This window comes from Alligator mississippiensis, chromosome 1 (genome assembly GCF_030867095.1).
Source record: "Alligator mississippiensis isolate rAllMis1 chromosome 1, rAllMis1, whole genome shotgun sequence".
NCBI classification, from domain to species: Eukaryota; Metazoa; Chordata; order Crocodylia; family Alligatoridae; genus Alligator; species Alligator mississippiensis.
Window position 1 is genome coordinate 465023775 of NC_081824.1, and position 20758 is coordinate 465044532.

Sequence of the window (20758 nt, forward strand, 5' to 3'; positions counted from 1 at the left end):
CCTCTCCCCTGCCCAGCCCTCTACATCCTCTGCTGCCTCGGATGAGAAGGTGGACTACGTGCAGGTGGACAAGGAGAAGACGCAAGCCCTGCAGAACACCATGCAGGAGTGGACCGATGTGCGCCAGTCATCAGAGCCCACCAAGAGCAGCAAGCAGTAACGAACAGGCAACATTGGCACCCAAACAGGCAAATGTCCACCCAGGTGGTTTTCCAAAGCTGGGCCCTTCTCCAGCAATGCAGCCTCAGAGTGTGGCTACTGCCAGTGTGGTCTGGAGTCTTATTTTTCAAACACAACCTTAATTTCAGGGGAAGACTTGGCAGATGCTGTTTGCTAGGGGTATGGACCAACTCTTCTAGGTGGCTGAGTTCAGGCTGTTACTTTAGCTGCTGGATGCACTGTCCAGGATCTTAAACTTAGCAATACCGGGTTCACCAATGCACGTCTTTTGCTTTCAGCTGTTACTAAAGCCACCTCATACCTGTTAACACAGAATAATCTCTCTCAGTCTTCTTCTATGTCATATGCCCAAACTGTGCCAAACATGTGCTGGTTTGGGGGCACCTTTGATGGGTCACAGATTTCCATCACAGACTCTGGGCTGGCCCAGCTCCCTGAACCCCCTTATGTGAAGATGGGCCACCACTAGTGCTGATTTGTGTTTGTTTGATCACTCAATTGTAAATACTCTTCCCCATCAGGGAGCACAACTTCTGTGGTCATGGTTGTGGCTGTTCCCCTCAGCAGCTTGCCTAGTGCCGGGGCTGACTGACTGGTTCGAGACAACCCTAGATCTCCATGTCTGAATTCCCTCCTGCCACACATACAAAACACACACGCTGCCTGGGAGCCTGGCTGATTTTCCAAGCGGTTGTTTCCTTTTCCAAAAGGCACTATTTATATTTAATCTCTCTGAGGAGTGATGGTGTTGGAGGGACCACCTTGTAAAGGCAGAATTAAAGGAGTAAAGGCCTGACCCAATGCCCATGTGCAGCCCATTAGATCTAGGCTGGGGCTTAAGAGCCAAGTTTTACCATCAGTCCCACTAGGGGACAGTCCTACTCCTGTTGAAGGACTGACTACAACTGAGGTGGGAAAAGGCTCTGTTGAATCTATAGGGAGAATTTGGGTCATATGTGGCAGAAACATAGAAAGGGAAGGGTCTGGAGAAACACAGGGAAGGAGAGCGTGGAACGATGTAGGGTCTTTGAAGAGAGCAGAGGTAGAGATACTATAATGGAGTTAAGTCAAAGTGTCCTAAGCTAATGATGAGATCTCAGACTGGGGAACAGTCTCCCCAGAGGAGTCAGGACAGTCCTCTCATGTGAGTAGTAGTTTAAAACCAGTGTTAGAAAGCATCAGGGTCTTGAGGTCATCCTCCACATAGTTGCCAATCTCAGAGGACTAAGCAGGAAGGCAGACTTTAGTGCACAGATAATAATCCACAGTCCCATAAAAATATGGAAGAGCAACCATTACCCTTGAACGATTAACTCACTAAGCAGAATGCAAGAAACACTTAGTGCAGACCTGGACAGAGAGCATTGCTGTGACCTGAAAACTGACATAAATCCTCTAGAAAGGTTAGGCTAATAAACATGATTGTTCAAGAGCTCAGATAACCTGTTCTTCCACAGCCACAGCTCCTTCCACTGGCTCTGAGGACAGGCAAAAATAACTGTTTGGAGCAGGGGATTTCGGCTTCTAGCATGAAGCTTTCAAAGGGGCCACCAGCCCCCATCTCCCACTGAATGTCCTAATTCTGCCCTGGCTGCAAAAGCTACAACATAGTGATCATTGCAAGGCTGTTTCTGAAATGACAGTGGTAACAACCTGTTCTTTGAACGGAGCCAACAGCGCTACTGTGTGTACGCTAACAGCATGCCTATAGAGGCTCAGCATGCAAATATGAGACTGCCCACATCACACTGCCTCCACTGTTGGACTGAATGCATGTGAAACCACAGCAAATGTACAGCACCAGCAGTAGGGGCAGAGTGCTGACCTGTCGGCCTCAGAGCCACAGGTGTTCACCCCATGAGTTACTGGAGTGACACCATTGCAAGAAGCAGCAGGCTGCTGTAGTTGCTGGGGCCAGTCACTAGTGGGAGACATAATCACATGTAGGAAACTTGTGTATTACAAATGCACCGTCAAATCAAACCTTTTCAAACTGTTATGACGAATTGTCTGTCGTGACAATTTGAAGGAGAATCACTGAGTCCTGTGGGGCTGTTGGTGCCAGCCCCACATCAATAACTGCATGTATAAAGGTTGAACTCTCCTTTCTCTCCAAGATGGGGCTGAATCTGTTAGCATAGTGCTATGGGGTGACCTGATGCTGCTGCTCTTGCTGTGCCCAGCCTGTTCATTAGTGCTGCACGCCTGTCTGCAGGGCTGTATCTAGTCACAGGCATTACATAATTCTCTCTGGGCCCATACCAGATTCACACAAAATATCTCCTCCCAAACAGATGGTGAACAGTACCACATTCCCTCCAGAAAGGCAATAAGCTTCATCTCTAGTATCAGTCCATCCGGTGGATGAATGGCAGCACCCTGTGAAGTGGCCTAAGCTAAAGCCTGTATCCCTGCTGATGCCATGTTTTGAGATAGGGCCTTGCTGTGAAATTAAACTCCAACCTCTCTTCCTGGCTATGAAGGCCAGAGCTCTTTGTACCCAGGCTTGTGGGTCCAGACCATTTGTTTGCTCTGAAGGATGCCTCACGATGAGAGGAAAAGCACTGAGCCGTGTTTGCGCACCGTGTATTTCTAGAACTGAAACATGTTATTCTTCGGTCTTCATTGGGACTCCACTGACTTTCACACAGTTTCTTCTGCCAGAAACTTCACTGAAGTCACTCCTGATTTGATATCAGTACAAGCAGAAGGAGACTCACATGCATCCGTTACTTAGACTCACCGGGCTTTTTTATTCTGGACCACATTCCATCCTTAGTGAGCACTGCCGTGACGTCGGTGAGCTTCTTCTTTCCCCGTTTCTAAATAAAGTTCTGTTGAAGTCAGCAAGCAAGTAAATAGTTATTGTTTGAACATAATCCAATCTTCCAGGGCTTGGTTTCTGCAATGAGCCTTGACCTGACCCATGTGGGTCCAACCGTTGGATGCAGGTCCTTGAGACTATTAGGCTGTTTTGCATAAGTGTCCTCAAAATTTACCAACCTAACCACATATGCTAGTATCCTGTCCCTTTACCAGGAATGGAGGGGTTGCCACTTAAGGAAAAGCTATAAGGAAATGTTAAGAAGTTGCCTTGAGGATATTTGTCAGAAAAATAAAGCAGGTATCGTGATGCACTTCATAAAAATCATCATCATCCTGGTTTTGCTCAGACAGAGTTACAAAATGGGTCCAGCAAAAATTTGTGCCTACCGGAACTGGAGGTCTGTGAGTGCTTTGATGCCAGACAGCTACTTTTTCTTACATGCTGAATGCTTTTTGCAGGGAGATGAGCATACAATTCATTGAATTTCTGTAGCCCTTCTGATAATAGTATGTTGCTGGATAATAAACAGTGGGCTTGATTTAAAGTCCAGCAAAATTACCAAGATTCCCATGGCCATCAATGAGAGCATAAAAGGGATAGTGACAGCCCTGGTAGTCGAAACATTACAGCAATGTGCTAGTGCCCGAGAACCAGAAACTGGATATACGTGGAAGCAGAAGCTGAACTAGCCACTCTCTCTGTTCATTGCCTCGGCTGACAGTAATCCAAAACATAAGGGCAAAAGCGCTATCAGCATGAAAAAGCAAATTCAATCTTTAAGAAGGAAGCAGACTTTTCAGTTTTGATGCTCCAAAATATCATTAACACAGATAAAGATTTGCTTTTTACAGTTTATGATTACTTTTTTCTCACACTGTCTCTTTGATAGCTTAGAGATGCGGAGGTTCACTTCAGAGACCCCGAGATGCAGCTACCTCTGGTGTGGAGTGCAGCAGTTGTTTTCACAGCACAACCACACCAACCTCCCATTTGAGCTGTAACTATTATAAAGCTGAAACTGAAGCCAGCTGCAGACAAACTTCCAAAACCTGGACCTCATCCAAAGCCCAGTAAAGTCAGTGGAAAGACTCTGATTAATGGGCCCCCAAGGGTCATAAAACTGATTATTTTCCCTAAAGTGAACAGAAGCTGTATGCACCTAGACAAGGATTCACCAGCAAATCAGAAATTCCCTTCCTCTTTACATCTGCCAGGCTGGAGAGAAGCTGAACCTTCAAAGTTTCCCTATAATACGAGGCTGGTAGTGTCTATCTTGAAAGGCAGGAATCGGAAAGAAAAAGAATAGCATGGGCTATTTGTGACTGAGGCTGGCGGCATGACGGACACCAGAGCATATGAGGTGTGTGCTGTGTTGCAACACAATTAGGCAGACTATTTCTTCAATTTTCTACTACAATGGTTCAGCCAACTGCCAAAATGCCTGATGTATCGCTGCTGTGACTGACAGAAAGACAGAGTCGGAGATCAGAGTTTCCCGCATACTCCCTGCAGATTTTTTGATGCATGTGTGTATGTGTGCACACTGTTCTGATTTACATTCAAGCTAGTTCCCGACTCCCTGGAGAGAAGGAAGCCCATTAATGTAGCTGACAAATCCCGTCTTGTGTCCCCCCTTCCCTCCTGCCGGCAGCTTTCCTGCATAGTTCCAAAAATAGTGGTTCTACCCCTCACCCTCTGAGGCCTGTTCCTTCACTGGTGAAGATCTGCACAGCTGGAACAGCTGCATGACAGCCTTATAAGGACATCTGGAAGTCTTCCTGCTGCCTAACCTTCTTCCCTAGGACTTAAACTACACTAAGGTGTGAGCTTGTGCCTTTAAAAAGCTTCAGGTGTGCAGCTCACCTGCTGAGCTGCAGCCTTACAGATCGAGCTGTAGATGCTCCAGAGATGCATCTTCATAATACCCAGGTCTGATTTTATAATCCTCCAGAGACGTTGCATGTTTAGCTATTCCAGTGGGGCAGGTATGATAGAGGCTCTCGAGTAGGGGTGAATCACTACATTGCTTGCTTTGCTGTTGCTGCCTGCTTACCTCTGGCTCCTTGTTTGCATCCAGTTTCAATTCAAGGGGTGAGCTATGAGCCTTGAAGTCCTAAGTGAGGTGACGTCATGAACTCTTTCATCCTGCCATAGTGGGAGAGGTCCCGTAGGTAGGTTTGGTCATCTGCCCCTGGCTGCTGGGGTCTCTGTATGTGCACTTGGTCCCTGGAACCTCTTCCCTTTTGCAACCCGTCAAAGTTTGAGTTTGCAGGTGTCTTGGATAATGTGTCAGTGCTTTGGTTTGAAGTTGGGTTAGATATGACAGGTGCAGCCCCCCTTTCCCAGCCTGGGCACATTCTCTGGTGACTTCCCCAACTCATTGCAGTTGTTTGAGGACTTTTCATCTCACTGTCCCTGTAAGCATTGCTCTTTAACAAGCTTTTGTTCGAAACATGGCTTTTGGGGCCTGGCCCTTTACGTCTGGTGGAGCTATTCAGCTCCCTTCCTGCAGTGACCATTTTGCACCCTGCCAGCTGGGGGTTGCTTCTCTCTGCTAGACAGGTGGCATGTTCCTCACACACTCCTTGTACAGCACCAGGTGTACAGTCCACACATACTGCCCAATAATCTGCATGAACCAGGCACTGCCCTGCCTGGCCTTCAAGGAGAGCTACATTTAGCAGCCTGGCCAGATTGAACTTGGGACTTACTTCCTGATATGAATGACAGCTGCTTTTATATTATATAAAAATATAATTCCTTCTGGTTGGTTATCTGAGTAGTCTGCTCCCTGATGAAAGATGCTTGTACAGCATTTATTCCAAATCCAGACTGAAAAACAGCTGTTTTAAATTCATGGGACATCTATGACTTTGGCCTGATGGTGTAGGTGTCTTACATCTAGTGTCTACTGGGACGTTCAAGCCAGACTGGCTCTTTGGTTAGATATGAATCTTGTAAGAATCCTAGCACAATGCAAATGATTCATCTTTAATCCCAAAAAAACCTTGCCTGAGGATCTCTTGTCAAAGCCTTCTGTACACCTTTACCAGTCCATCTAGAAAAAATATATACAGGCTCAGGTTGATGGAGATAGATTGGATTTCTACCAAATGCCGTAACATTTTCTTACTGTCATCACATGACAAGCTGAAGACATCAACTCCTCAGCTGCACCGTGGTTTTCAAGGAAGCCTGTAATGGATGTGTTTGAAGTTGGAAATTCAGCATTTAATGGGAAGTAAATTGCTTGCTGCTATTAATGGATTCAGTTGCCAATATTAGGCTTGGAGTCAAGTAGAAGAAAGGCAATGATGAGCGTATTGGAGAGAAGATGATTGACTCTCACAGAGCAGAGTGCTCACCCTGTGCCGCATGGGGAAATACACATGGCCTGCTACAGTACTCTCAAAGCATACAGTAAGCCTGGGACCCAGGTGCACCATATGCCTATTGAGCTCCTGTGCCTGGTCCAGGCCTTCAAGCCGTAAAGTGTGAGCTGATCCTGCAATATCCAGAGAGCAAGCAAAAGGATGTGCCAGGACAGCATAGAAGCGGCCTCTCCAGGAGCTGTGTGTGCATGTTAAATGCTGCATTCAATCTAGGAGGAGACAGCACCACCACCAAGCCCAGGCTCTGATAGGGGCTCCTCTGCTTCACCCACTCCCCTGCGAGGAAAGTCAGTGAGGCTCCATCCCACCCTTCTGAAAAGGGGGGGTCATAGAGGAACAGCTTTGCCCTGCCTCCACCCTGGCAGTCAGCAGCTGGAAAGAAGTAACGCTAAACCTAGACCTGGACTAAGAGGGGCCTCTCTACCAGAATAAACTCTGTGCCACATCATGCCATCACTTTAGTATGCTTGCATCGGCAAGACAGGGAAGGACTGGGTGTGAAGGGCTCTGAGGTGGACCAGGCACTCACTCATCCTCCGTGTCCTCCTTCCTCACGTGCACCATGAAATTGGGGCCTGCCTCAGTGATGTGCTTTGAGATGCACCGATGGAAGTCTCTGTGGCAAGACTCAATGTTATGCTGTTGCATCAATATGTGATGCGCTGTGAGCAGGGAGCATCAGGATGTGAAGGCAGACTACCAGGGCCATGATTATATCACAATTCCCTGCAGCTCCAGCCAGTTCTCTGGTGGTAGCTCCCTGATGACCCATAGTGTCGCCTCTTGGAAATGAGATGGTTAGAGCCAGGTGTTAGTATGTTTTGCTGCAGTGAGCTTCAGTACTTTAAACCAGAGAGAAATCTGTGGCATCTCTGGGCCATTCCTTCTTCCACAGTAGCGAGAGAACTAGCTGATGTCTGGAGCAACTCAGCTCTCATGTTGTTTCAATGTTGTCTTTCCCTACCTTGTTATAGTGCCCATCCACTGAGAGGATGACATTCAAACCCAGGTCTGATGACTTTGACTAATGCCTTGTAGTGGAGACCTGGAGGTGGCAAGGTACATAGTTCAGATGTGGATGTGGAGGTCCCTAAAGCCTGTGATGGGAGATAGGTTGTGTAACTTTCTACAAAGATCCCATCCATCATCCTGACTAGTTGAAACAGCCAAAGTAAATCTTGCTCTCAGATTGTTTAATTGTGGTTTTATACTGAGACAAAGGCGTGCTGGGATAGCACCGGAGTGAAGCACAATCAGTGACTTCTATTAATGTACCCCACCACCAGGTCTCAGTGCTTTGCCAGAAGGAGCTCCCAGTGTAAGGGCTCTCTTGTAAAGATGTATGTATCTGAGCTGTGTTTAGTATCATCCAAGAGTCACCACTGGCATCTGACCAGACCCTGGGTAGAGCTGTTCAGTGTAATGTGCACATAACAGGAAAAAAAAGTCTGAATAGAAGCAGTAGCTTGAAACAGAGCTAAAGTAAACCTACCTGCTGTCAAATCAGCCATTAATTTTGGCTCATATTTGAAACATGGCTGGTCCAGTGTGCTAGTATTTACTGCCACTGAAGCACCAAGATACTATCATTTGTGCATGGATAGTGTGACTGTTAATGGTGCCCCAGCATTTTGACCACTGTGCTTTTAGACAATTAGTTCTTCCATAGATGGGTGGAAAATTGGCCTTCACTTTAGCCAGGATAATTGTGTCTTCTGTCAGCCTATCCTCTGCCTGCTGTCTTCTGATCCAGCTCAGTTTCTTTTGATCTACAATTCCTTGGGATGTCATGTTGCCAGGGTCACCACCTTTGCAGTTTTCATGGGAAAGACTCGATACTGAGTGGGTCTAGGCAGACTTGAAGTGAAGAGGCCACGAAAGTGTCATGGGATGTATCCCCCATTAGTCCTATGTCATCCAGCTGTGATGTCCCCATCTTGTTACATGACCCCATACAGTTACATGACCACCAGTTACAACACAGATGCTCAACATCTGGATTAGAACCCAAGACTGTCATTTCTATCATTTGAGTGAAAGGAAAATCTTCATTGACTTGCTGGCAGTAGTAGGGCTCTTATGTGTACGGCCCATCTTTGGGAGGTGGTGGTATACATTCATATTGGCACACATGCACACCACACCCTACAGTTCTGACCACAAGACAGTGGGCCCAAGCGGTCATGAATCCTTCACAGTTCTTCTGCTGACTTGCTCTGTGGCTTTGGGTGGGTCATTTGACCTCTGTGTAACCCAGTTCCTCTCCTGTTTGCAAACTGAGGATACTAGTACTTGATTCCCTACCTCACAAAGGTGTTCAGAGGCTCCATCAATCCGTGTATGAAGATGAAAAGTGCTATTATGAGTCTGTAGGTTACAGCCGCTGTATGGTTGTGGTGATGTGCTATGGTGTTGCCATACCAATGGTCACAATATCATAATGAACCTGGGACATCCTGTTGTATAAAACCTATCAAAGGCGCTAATCCTCAATTGTGGAGGTGAAGAAAGAGCATGTGTGCAGGGAGGGATTTGGTTGGGGGGGGGGGGGGGAAGGTGTTTTGCACAGTTTTGAGTTTCTTTTATCATATCATATAAGAAACAAATGTTTGTCTCTATTGAGCAATGAATAACTTGGCTGGAGAGCAGTGACTACAGAGAAAGTAACTAGGGACTTGATCCTGCATCTAACTCGTGGGAGTTCTGCCAATCACTTCAGGATCAAACCCTTAGAGCAATAGAAAAGGCTCAACCCAGCTCCCATTGAAGTTGACAGATGCCCATGGACTTCAATGTGTTAGATTGGATGTGACCCACAAAAAGTAGGATAGGTTTTCTAATGGCTGTGAAGCATGACCAACAGCCTTGAAGTTGTTGACCTGTAGCATATTTTCAGTGTGTTCTGAATCGTCTGACTATTCTTAAATGGGGGTGTTGGGGATTTTCTTGGTCCATTTGTAGAAGCCAGAAAGGATAAAAAAAATCCATGGCAAAATGTACAGTATATGTCTTCTGTTTGATGTCACTGTTTGAAATGGTTAGTAATTTTTCAAATCACTGTGGACCGCTAATCACTTAAATTATTAATTTATTTTTTGGGCGGGGGGTTCTTTTTTTTTTTAAGAAAAAGAATAATTTGAAACAGTTATTTATCCGGTAAATTGGCCTTCAGTTTAACTGGGATAATACAGTTTTGCTGTTTAATAAAGGTGGTACATGCCTGAAGCGAAAATATTGTTTTTTATGTACTGTATCATATAGCAGGCAAGCAACACAATAATAAAAAAGTAATAAAAAGGCAACCACAAATCCTGAGGCATAAGCCGGTTTTGATCCAAAGGTTAAAAAAAAAATGTGAGTTTTTGGCAAAATGACCTCTTCCAACATGTGTGCTTCTAGGTTAGTCATCATGGCATGATCAGACTATCCTTCTGATCTCCAGCCTAATTGGTATCTTTCCATGTCAGTTAATTAAGCAGTGCCACTTTGCATCAGCTCACAATCGGTCTGGGGTGCTGGATACATGCCTCGGTGTCATTTACACTGGTTTGATTTACGGGTGTAAACTGTACTAGGATCAGGAATACATGGATGATTGGGGACCTACTTAAATCACGCTTTTGTGATTTGCACGGAAACGACAATAAATGGCAGTTTTTTTCACAGTTACTGCAAAAAATGACATTTGCCGTGATTTCCCACAGAATTGTTGGAAGAAAAATTAAAATGTACTAAAAATAAGGGAAAATGCCAGCTAGTGGGGTGACATGAAGGGGAGCAGCCAGGATGGTGGCCACCCCTTCATCCCTCTTCCCTTTCCAGGACCTCTCCACCAATTTAGTGGTGAGGGGTAGGGTTGCATGAAGGGTAGCACTCTGCACCAATCAGCGATGACAGGTGGGGCATGCAAAAGTGTCTCTCTGCAGCATGAGCGGTCATGAAAAACTCTTCATCTTGCCCCAATTTAGGTAGGTCCCTACTGTTGAACAACTAAGCCAGGGTAGCTGCATGCAGAAGGAGGCTATTAGCCTACCTCACCACTAGGGAAGCAAGTAACAGTCTGGTTTTGCTTATAGCAAAGGGCTACTATAGGATGGATGTGGGCAGATGACACCTAAACTGGTGCAACTTTACGCCGATTTAGTTTTACCCCCTGCCTGTTTCAGGGGTATTCCGTCACCAAATTGGTGACAGCTACACCAAGGTAGGGATTTGTATCAGCTGCTGCTCCTTTTTTGGAGTAAGGCCAATGACATTTGGATAAATGTGTCATCTGTTTGAGCCCCAAGCCTGAGAGTCAGAAGCCCGTTGTTCTAGTCCGGATTCAGACTGAACACCGAGCGTGACTTTGAACACGCTACTAGAAATACACCTGTGATGACTCTTCTATTAATGCAGTGGACTCATTAGTGGTAATCATAGACTCATAGAAAACTAGAGTTGGGAAGGACCTCAGGTCATCTAGTCCAGCCCCCTGCTCAAAGCAGGACCAGTCCCAACTAGATAATCCCAGCCAAGGCTTTGCCTCGCTGGATCTTAAAAACCTCCAAGGATGGAGAGTCCACTACTTCCCCGGGTAGACTGTTCCAATGCTTTGCTACCCTCTGAGTGAGAAAGTTTTTCCTAATATCTAACCTAAACCTCCCTTGCTGCAACTTGAAACCATTGCTCCTTGTTCTGTCATCTGCCACCACTGAGAACAGTCCAGCTCCATCCTCTTTTGAACCCCTCTTCAGGTAGTTAAAGGATGCTATTAAATCCCACCTCAGTCTTCTCTTCTCTAAATAAGCCCAGTTCCCTTAGCCTCTCCTCAGAAGTCATGTATTTCAGCCTCTGAACCATTTTCACTGCCCTCCCCCGGACTCGTTCTAACTTGTTCACATCCTTTCTGTGGCAGAGCGGCCCAAAACAACACAGGACTCCAGTAATGACTTGTATCATCTAACTGGGGAGCACGCTGAAGTTATCTGTTCCCCACTAAAGGTCTCCTCACTACAGAGTTAATGTGGACAATTGGCACCTGGCTTAGCCTAGCCAAATGATTAAGTCATATCCAAAGTACCAAAGGCCAGATTCTGTTCCACTATTATGTGTCTAATGGACTTAAGTACCTAAGTGCAACTCTGTTCCACCCTGTTCAAATGCCAAAAATCCATGAGCGCATCTACTTTCATAACTCACCATCCTCTGACCCTGAAGACTAAGTCACAAAAGACCAGTGAGGAGGAGAAGGACCCACCCACCTTTTGTCTTCACTGGTTTTCAGGGACTTGGGCAGGGTGCAACATTATCACATTTAGGCACCCAAATCTACTTACATGCCTTATAGCTTGGCACAGAATCTAGCCCTAAGAGTTCACTTAGGGGGTATTTGGAGGCATCACTTGCTGAGCTTTTGAGACCACTGCCATCCCCGCTACACACCCCTTCTCTGGCCACATCCCTTATTCCACAACCTCACTCAAAAGAACAGGGCTTTGCTCCACCTGCTGTTGATACCAAGTGAGATTAGGGAATACCTTCATTACAGAATCCCCCTTAGTCGCCCGACCCTTGCTGCCAAATACCATTTGGATACAGTAGCAGATGAGTGTAAATAGGAAAGTAAGGTGTAAGGGCTGACTTCTGATGGTGCTGCAGGCACTTACCACTCCTGAAAGTCCAGCTCCTCTGTCTTGGGTGGGGGTGCCACCCTCTGAGCAAACCAAAACTATGCAAAGAGAGAGAGAAACTACTGCACAGCCTTTGCTATCACAGAACAGGAGGGAATGGGGGTCCAGGGTTTGGCTGCACACACACATGAACTGCAAGCATTTTGCAGCCAGCTTGCAAGTATTTAAACATACAACGCATCTGGCCATGAGATACAGGCCTCAGATAGGAAGGTAAAGAATTATAGAGGTGCAGGAGCTATGTGGGATCTATGCCTGCATGTTTTGGAGCTCAGAATGAAGACCAGGCCTCTCTCTCTTGATAAAGTGGACTTTGTACTGGTGAAGTGCATCCTGGTGCTGATCTGTGGGAAGGATGTGGCACGGACAGAGTCAGCGTTGTTCCTCCCTCCCTGCCACGAACGTGCCTCAGTCTGTACCCTTCTTGGGAACTGCCTTGAGCATATCAGCGAATGGAAGCACCTTTTCCTACAGGGAAAGATGGGGTTAAGGCTCTGAAGCAGGACTAAGAAGAGCTGGCTTTGATTCCCAACTGTGCCACAGACTCCCTGGTTGGCCTTGAGTCATTTAAAATCTTTGTGCCTCTGTTCTGTTAATGGGAATAATATTTCCCTTATCCCTGCAGAGTGTAAACTTTCCAGCACAAACACTCTGCCTCTTGCTATACATATGTACAGTCCCTAGCACAACAGGACCCAGATTGCAGATGACACCTCAAGGTGCTACTGTACTATAAAGAAGAAATCCCAATGGGATTTTTAGCAAAAGGAAAGCCTTAGGCAGAAGCCTTTCAACCTGACCTAGCAGCAGTGGGCATCACCATCTTTTTTGTATAACTACAGACCTCAAGGCCATATTTTGTGCTCATTTACAACAGCATGAGCCTGACAGAATTCCACTAAAGTCAATGGATGCTCTCAGCCAGTGGCATTAATAGGGTTATAGCCCTAATTTACAGCAGTAAAACACAGATTGGAATTTCCCCAATGAATGTAACATGGTGCAGTTAATAAGCAATTTAGCATGAAGAATAGCCTTAATTATGCAGGTCCTTTATTTCTATCATCTGGGTCAGAGCAGGGGAAGACAGTCCCGGAGTGTGGATGCTTTGCACCTCCGTGCTTCTATCAATAATTTTGTAAAGTGCAGGGGAAATAATATCACTAATTGGATGTGGCCGTCTGCACAGGTGCTTGAAACAAAGACAACAGCCCACTGTCAATAATGGTCCATTAGAAAAGACACATTTGGTTTGTGGCAGAAGTATAGGGACAGCACGTATCAAGTCCACTCTTCCTCTTGTTTTATTTTCAATTGCTTTAAATATGGGTAAATAAATGCTTGGCTGGCTCTACTCTATTGCAGAACTGAGTCAGAGTTTAACAATGATTGTTCTCCCCCTGCCCTGGCCTTGCAAAAGATGAGACACATCCATGATCCTAAAACAGCCAGTTGCCTTGAGTCATGAGTCTTACCTGCCTTTGCCTAGACCGTGTTGCTAATTTATCAAGCACATACCCTGCACTGTCTCAGGATCACAGCCGTTATCCAGAACTCAGTGCTGTCCAGGCGTAGTACGTCAACAGGCGAGGGCAGGCTGGTAAAGTGTCACCAGAAGGGCAGCACTTGCTAGGGACACTGAGTAGGTGCATCATCAGCTTGTTCTACATTAAGTTATCAAGGCTTGAAGGCCTAGGAAAGGATGGGCCATTGCTCCATCCTCCAAGCATCCCAGTAACCCTGACTCATGCTTCCTCTCCTTACCCACATTAGAGCCATAGCAATTGCAACCAAGCCTCTGGTGTACCATTGTCATCACTGGCACATCTCTGATGAGAACAGATTGAGGTCTCTGGAGCAGACACTTGAACCTATGCAAACTAGGCATGAAATGGTAATGTCCAAACCAAACCACCTCATACCCAGTTTGTGCAGGTGGCTATAGCAAGGGTGGGGGCATAGAAAATAGAGTAAAGCCAGCACCATTGCCAAGGGACCCCACTTTTCTTTTAAATCTGAGAGGAATCAAAGCCCAAGATCTAAACAACCAGGCAAGCAGAGTTCAACACCACCACCCTGGAGGGGGAAGGCATCTGCACCCAGAGAATGCTTTAATTTGAGGATCAGCCCATGGGTCAGATCTGGCCTGTTAAGCCCCTGGATGTGGCCTGCAGAGCCGGAGAGATTTGCCTCTGCCTGTGTGGGACTGGAAGCTGCACCTGCATTGCCACCGCTACTCCCTGCTCCCCAGCTGCAGCGAGGGCACAGCTTCCAGCTGGTGAGCAACTGAGCCCCAGCACGAGCACAAGCAAATACCCTCCGCACCCCCATCCCACGCTGCTGACATGCTGCCAAAGCTGCCCAGCCTGCGCTGGACGGGGGCCAGGCTGTTCTGGCCCATGGCTTCTAAAGGTCATCAGCCCCTGGTGAGGCTTGGATGCAGCTATAAGCCAAGCCTCAGGGCCCCTTTCTCCTGTAAGGACTGGCTTTGAGATACCTACAGTTCTCCACAACAAGCTCTCACTGTTACAAAAGGGAAAAGCGCTATACACAAAAAGCAACATTTTCCAAAGCACCTTGATGAGCCGGGAGACTTCAGAGCAGCTTAAGCCTTCAGAAGTGCTGGCTTCTGTGCGTCTCCCGTCATGGGCATTTAACTTTCCCTGTGTATGGTAGGGGGCACCTCAGCATCTAGCACATGGCTATGAATTCCACTATGCAGCAGGGCACCCAAAAACCGGACGCTGCAACATATGCCCATCCTAGCCCCTAGTGGGAGTTGCAGGGGAGATGCCATGTTTGCCCAGACCGCACAAAGCCTTTGGGAAGATTTTATTCACAAGTCAAGAGCTCAACACAGTGGCTCAAGCCTGCATTTTGTACAAAGGCAAAACTCCCTCAGCCTCAAAACCTCTTTCGACAGAGTGAGGAGCAGTCGCATGATAAAACAGCAAAGCAGCATGATTGGGAATATTTACAAGGCATCAGGTGATTAATAGCAGTAGGGGCACAGCAGCATCTCCTCCTCTGAAGCACCAGAGTACGTGGGAATTGTAATCAGGCTCTGATACCTGTAGGAAATGCTAAGCATGCAGCAGTCCTTCATGAGGAACGATTTCCTTTCCTTTATCGCTATGAACACAATGAAGAACAGCAGTATAGTGTGCAATAGTGGCTAACTTGTTTCAGAATTTACCCTCCGTCATCATTCAACTTCAGTCCCGTGCTTTGCTTTCCATTCTGTGGATTCACAATATCCGTATGCACCACAGCCATCAAGAGGAAGAAGGCAGGACCCTTTTTCTTGAAAGGCAGAAGCCCCAACCATTAGAGACAGAGGAGTCATCCCAGCAACTGGGTATAAGCAGCAGGCTGCAATCATTCTTAGTGACCACAGGCTGAGGGAGCTGTGATTACACACACACGGTGCATTGCACTGATATCCTATGTTCAAGTTGCCTAACTGCTAGAATATAAGATGGAGCTCTGGAGATGGTGCAGCCTGCAGTCTTTTCAAGGCCAAGTATTGCAGAAGGGACTACTGATTTGGGGTGCCTTGATTTGGAGATCCCCTACTGATGATGCCCTGTGGAGAGTCCAAAAGAAGGAGAGGGTGGATGAGGTGAGTTAATTAGGTCCTCCAAAACAACCTGCCCCAAAATTCATAGCTAGCTGGTTCTGGAAGATCTTGGGCCTCCTTCAGAGGAAGGAGTGTGTAAGCATTGTAGACCTCCACACCCAGGTCCCGGCTTAGTCTCTTCCAAAGGCATCTTGATCCTCTGAGCCCCTCCTCATCCAGGTCCTGATTGATGGTTCCCACAGCAAGCAAGAGGAAGTGACCAGTTGGACAAAATGATACTTCAAGTCATCAGCCAAAGTCTTGTCACCACGGAGCTTAGTAAATAGCATTCTGTTAAGGCGTTTAGGATAAGTGCATAGAAAGCAATGGGGCTCTCCTCACACCAGTTCCTGGCAGCAATGCATTCCCTGAATTAGCAGCAAATCCTTCCTCCTAGGTGCAAGGATTCAGGGCCAGATCCCTCTCCATGGTTACACCGCCTGCAGTGAGGATGTACAGCAGAGGAGACCGGCCTCTGTGGGCTCAGCTGCTTGCTTAGAAACAAAGGCTGAAGCAGAGCTTGTTGCTTATAGTCAGTGTCTGTTGCAAATGGTGTTCCTAGAAGACGAGGCCATGAAACGAGCCTCCACCTCCAGCAGCGGAGCCGCAGCCCCCTGAGGAGCCTTCATCATCCTTGTCCCTGTCAAAGTCTCTCCACCACAGGGGTGACTTGGGCAAGGCTGAGATGTAGGCAGCTCTGTTTCTTGCTTCCTTTTCTTGTTCCTAGAAGGGATGAGAGGGTGGGGCGAAAAAAGCAAAACAGGCCTGCTTATTTGAAGCCAGCATTTCAGTGGCAGCAGAGGATGTTATATGAGGACCATGTTTGAGAAAAAGCTCCCAAGTTTACTAGACAAATCAAAAGGAGTCCCCACTGCTCTTGAGACTGAGCCCCCAACAGGGAGTAGTCCTATACCAGGAAAAGTATGTGGCCTGCTGGACTGAGGGAGGGACATGGGGTTAGGACTCGTGGGTTCAGAAGGAGAGACAGAGGATTTAATCAAGAGGACAAGGTAGTCTGAGTCACCATCACAGTCTGTGATGGCCAGAAAAAAAGCAAACCTAGACAGAGCAACCCTGCCTCCCTGACCTCAATCCTGCAAGGTACTGAAGGCCCTCAACTCGGTTTCAAAACAAGGGGCTGCCCCTATGTATTTGTGCAGTGCCTGGCATTACAGGGCCTGACCTCAGCTGGTGTTGCTGCAATACAAGCAGCCCAGCAGCTATTTATTTTGGGATTTGGGAGGGAAGAGCAATGCTGCTTTAGGGAGCTATTGGTGTCATTGAAGGGCTCACTCCCACTGCAATCAAGGCCAAGTGAAACACCATCACTGAATCTCACAAAAACAGAATCAGTCCCCTGAACACGGTGTGGACATGAAGTGACGTTACCTGCAAATACAGGATGTTGTCTTTGGAAATGGCTTCCATCAAGTCTTTATTGAGTGAGGGTTCCCCGTGCAGCTGGACAGCATCCGAAGCCTCCTCGCACACCGTGCAGCTCTGCTTGCCTGGCCTCTGCTGGTAGAAGAGCACATAGGCAGTGTCTTTGGGGAAGAAAGAGGTCACATTGCTAACAGATTCAAAGGAGGAGAAGGAGACTCTGGTGTCATTAAAGAGGTACCACTGGATTTCAAAGTCCAGCTGCTTTTCAGAGGTGGCTTTCTGAGCCCCATCCCGTGGCTGTGCCCTGGCACCTGTATCAGTACCCTCCCGGGAGTAGCAGTAGTAGTGCCCACTCTCAGAGGAGACACCAGAATGAACCACCACACTGCAGAGGTCATACACCACAGACACAAAGCCAGTGCCTGATGCAGCCCTCTCCTGCCTGGGAGGGCAAACATCATCCGGTTCCTCTGACGCAACCAGAACAGGTAGCTTCAGCACCAGCGGTATCGAGACATTATCCAAGATCTTCTTCCTCTTCATGGTCCTCAGGTCGAAAGAGAACCTCAGCAGGGTGAGAATAAGGTAGTGAGGCCCTTCTGTCAACTCAGCCACTTTCTCTGCATCTTGTAAGGAAGCACACTTGTCACAATGGTATTTATTCTCTGCTGTCAGCATCTCTGGAGATAAGAAATAGTTGATCAAGTCCGGGACAGATCTGGAGTCCTTGGAACTACATGTCTGCTCTCCAAAAGCCAAGAGTGGATCTTTCCCCATCTCCCTACCAGCAGGATCATGTCTCAAGTCAATAGGAGCCTCTTGCTCCCCTGCTTCCTGGAAGCCCAGCGTTTCCACCTGCACTAGCTGCGTGGGTTGCTCTCCAGACACATGACGCTTCCTCTGTCTCCCAGGAGAGTCTATTATCTGGCTCTGGGGTTTTACAGGTGGCTCTATAATCTGGGGACCGATTTCTTCCACTGGCAAAATAGTGGTGTGGTTTGGCCTGTGTCCGTGCCTTTCAATTGGCGGGAAAGCCAAGGACAGGTCTGTGAAGGCTTCTTCTCGGGAGGAGACATTCAAACACTTCAGACAGCGAATTTTGGTGGTCATTTTACCCCCAAACATTTTCTCAACTAAGGTCTTGTTTAAGTAGTGATTCTCCTTGGCCTGAGACATCAAGTTAGACTCTTTGAGCTTTTGGTAAATTCTTTTCCCAGTTTTCTCTTCTTCATGCAGTCTTCGGAGAAAGGAGAAAAGAAACTGCATTAGAAGTCACAGATCAGAGAACAACAGCTTCTGCCAAACAGTTCCCACTCCAGCTACAGCCTAAGTGCTGCTTTTTCATGTGCAAACCTTACGGCTTTAAATCTTCATGCACTTTTGGTGTCTTAACCCCTTAGGCCATCTCTTTATGGAGGTAACTTGCTACTGACTATTGCTCTTCACATAGTAAAGTTTGGCATCCTGTTCCGTATAGGTGTGGAAGGACCTATCTGTTGAGTTTCTCTACATGAAGGGAGGGCAAAGGGAAGGGATTTGGGGCACATACAGTCTCCATGTGCCACAAACCCCTTTTGACAGGGTCTCCTTTGTGTGCCAATGTGCAGCTGGGATTTGGAAGGGATTTGCAGTTTCTGAGCTGAAGAAGGAAGCTTTAGACAAAAGTCAAAGTTTCAAATGGGGGGGTGCAATTATTTTTTTTTTGAACAACAAGTTGTTTAAAAAACCTGGCAGATCTCCAAACTTGGCAAACAAGTTCCTCTTTGCCTTCAGAGCAAGCATGTCCATTTTAGAGATAAACTGAGGATCTAAGTCTATATTGGACTGTTGGTTTCTATACTGGAGGCCATAAAGTCAGGCTTTATAATAGAAATTGGTACAAGAAACCATGTCTTTTCATTCCTAATACACAGGGCTCCACCCTAGGAGGGGACCCTACCCCCCCATCCTGAGCCTTAGCTTACATTCGGACTTCCTTACACCTTCTCTAGGCCAGCTGTTCTAGGGAAATGCCATTCACTCCAACACATATACGCAGTAGATGGCACCTCAAGCATCAAAATATTATCAGTCAATACAGTGTTCAGAAAGCCTCAGGAACCAACACTGGTGCCAGCCTTGCGATTTCCTTTGCAGGGAACAGCCACACATGGGCAGAAGATGAACACACTGACCCAGAAGAATAGCTATTTTTGCCTCTATTGGGATTGACTACATAGCATCCAGAAGCCCAGGCATGGAGCAAACCCCATTACTGCTACATGCCATACAAACCCAGGAGAAGAAGAACACACTTGCCCCAAATGCCCACAATCTAAGACAACGGTGTGCTCTGAAGCTAGGTAAGATACTGCTTACCGATCCAGCAGATACTTCAGGTATTCGGAGCAGTCCTGCTGAGCACCAGGGCTGAACCACGGAGGCCAGGATGCCGAGAGGAAACTTTCAGGTGAGATGGCAGGTCGCTGGCAGCAATAAAAGGGGGATGGAGAAGAAAGCATTTAAGGCTAGATCCCAACTTCCATGCAGAATGGGGGAGTGGGGAAATCTTTCCATTCACTTCAGTGACAGCAGGCCCTTGGGGACAAAATGGTGTGAAACCCAAGGGGTGGTCACATGACTAGAAAGACGTGTCTCTTTTTAATCTCAGGAACCAGCATGCCATGGCACCCTGAAGCACCTTGAGATCCTTTCAAGGCTGCCACAGGGTACCACCAAAGTTGAGCACCATTTGGTGTGCAAGCAGGATGCAGAAGATAAACCCAGAGGTTTCAAGTAGGAATCAAAATGTTCTGACCTGCAAAGCAGGTTTAGATAAAATATCAGGAAAAACATCTTCACTGTGAGAACAGGGAGGCAGTGGAATGGACGCCTAGGGAATCTGTGGTCTCTACATTATTGGAGGTTTTCAAGAAGAGGTTCAATGCACAGGCACTGGTCAGGGATAATCTAGGTGTAGGTATGCCTATGTGCTACAGGGATTTCCCATGCTTCTGGGATTTGCTGCTTGCTCCCTCCTTCCCTCCCTCCCTCCCTTTCTGCTAAATATGTCAGGGTGTTTCTAAGCCTCTCAGAGGCATTGGATGTTGGCTGCAGCCAAGACTGGGACTTAAAGCTGGAGGTTCCTGGCTATAGGGTCTTGCCCTTCCACTCAGGGACAGATCAATCACTGTATTTGGGGTCAGGAAGGAATTTTGCCCCAAGGTCATAATGGTACAGACTATGGGGGGGTTGCCTTCCTCTGTAGCAGGGGGCATGGCCCTCTACCTGGGCTCTTTTGAGCATACATTAACAACCTTTTATAGAAGCAGGATGCTGGCTGCCACAGTCCCCCTGCTTTACCTGTGGCAGGTTAGGGTGTGATGTCTTGTGTTGTGGCAAGTTTTATGAAGAGCTTAGATTATGAATTTGTATAGGATGGTTTGGAGAGCGCTGATCCTGCCTCAGGCAGGGTGTTGAACTAGATGACCTCCAGCAGTCTTTTCCAGCCCTACTTTTCTATGGTGCTATGCTTCTGTTGTAGTCTCTCTGAGTTCTTTGCAACAGAAGAATTGCTCTAGTATTTTTCTGCACTCAAAAAAAAGGTGAAAACTAGGAGCTACATTTTCTAAGGCAGTGCTTTGACTCTATCAAGGGGTGCCTCAAGTCTGAAAAGGCACTACTGCCCTAATATGAGATAGCACAT

The 20758-nt window shown here is 47.1% G+C and overlaps 2 protein-coding genes across 5 annotated transcripts in view; one reads left to right on the plus strand and one right to left on the minus strand.

Moving 5' to 3' along the window:
- The window catches only part of GAB2 (GRB2 associated binding protein 2), a 161392-nt gene extending 151684 nt beyond the window's left edge, over window positions 1-9708 (plus strand). Inside the window, exon 10 of the mRNA XM_006272430.4 lies at window positions 17-9708. Coding sequence (XP_006272492.2) covers window positions 17-160 — 144 coding nt within the window. The 3' untranslated portion in view covers window positions 161-9708. The remainder of the gene's footprint in view (window positions 1-16) is intronic.
- Window positions 9709-14888: 5180 nt separating this feature from the next.
- The window catches only part of USP35 (ubiquitin specific peptidase 35), a 33229-nt gene continuing 27359 nt past the window's right edge, over window positions 14889-20758 (minus strand). For all 4 annotated transcript variants that reach the window (XM_019493593.2, XM_006272431.4, XM_019493592.2 and 1 more), the window contains 3 exons: window positions 19432-19538; window positions 17080-18310; window positions 14889-16413 (listed from right to left, as the gene is read on the minus strand). In XM_019493593.2, the coding sequence (XP_019349138.1) occupies window positions 16249-16413; window positions 17080-18310; window positions 19432-19538 (1503 nt within the window). In that variant the 3' untranslated portion in view covers window positions 14889-16248. The remainder of the gene's footprint in view (window positions 16414-17079; window positions 18311-19431; window positions 19539-20758) is intronic.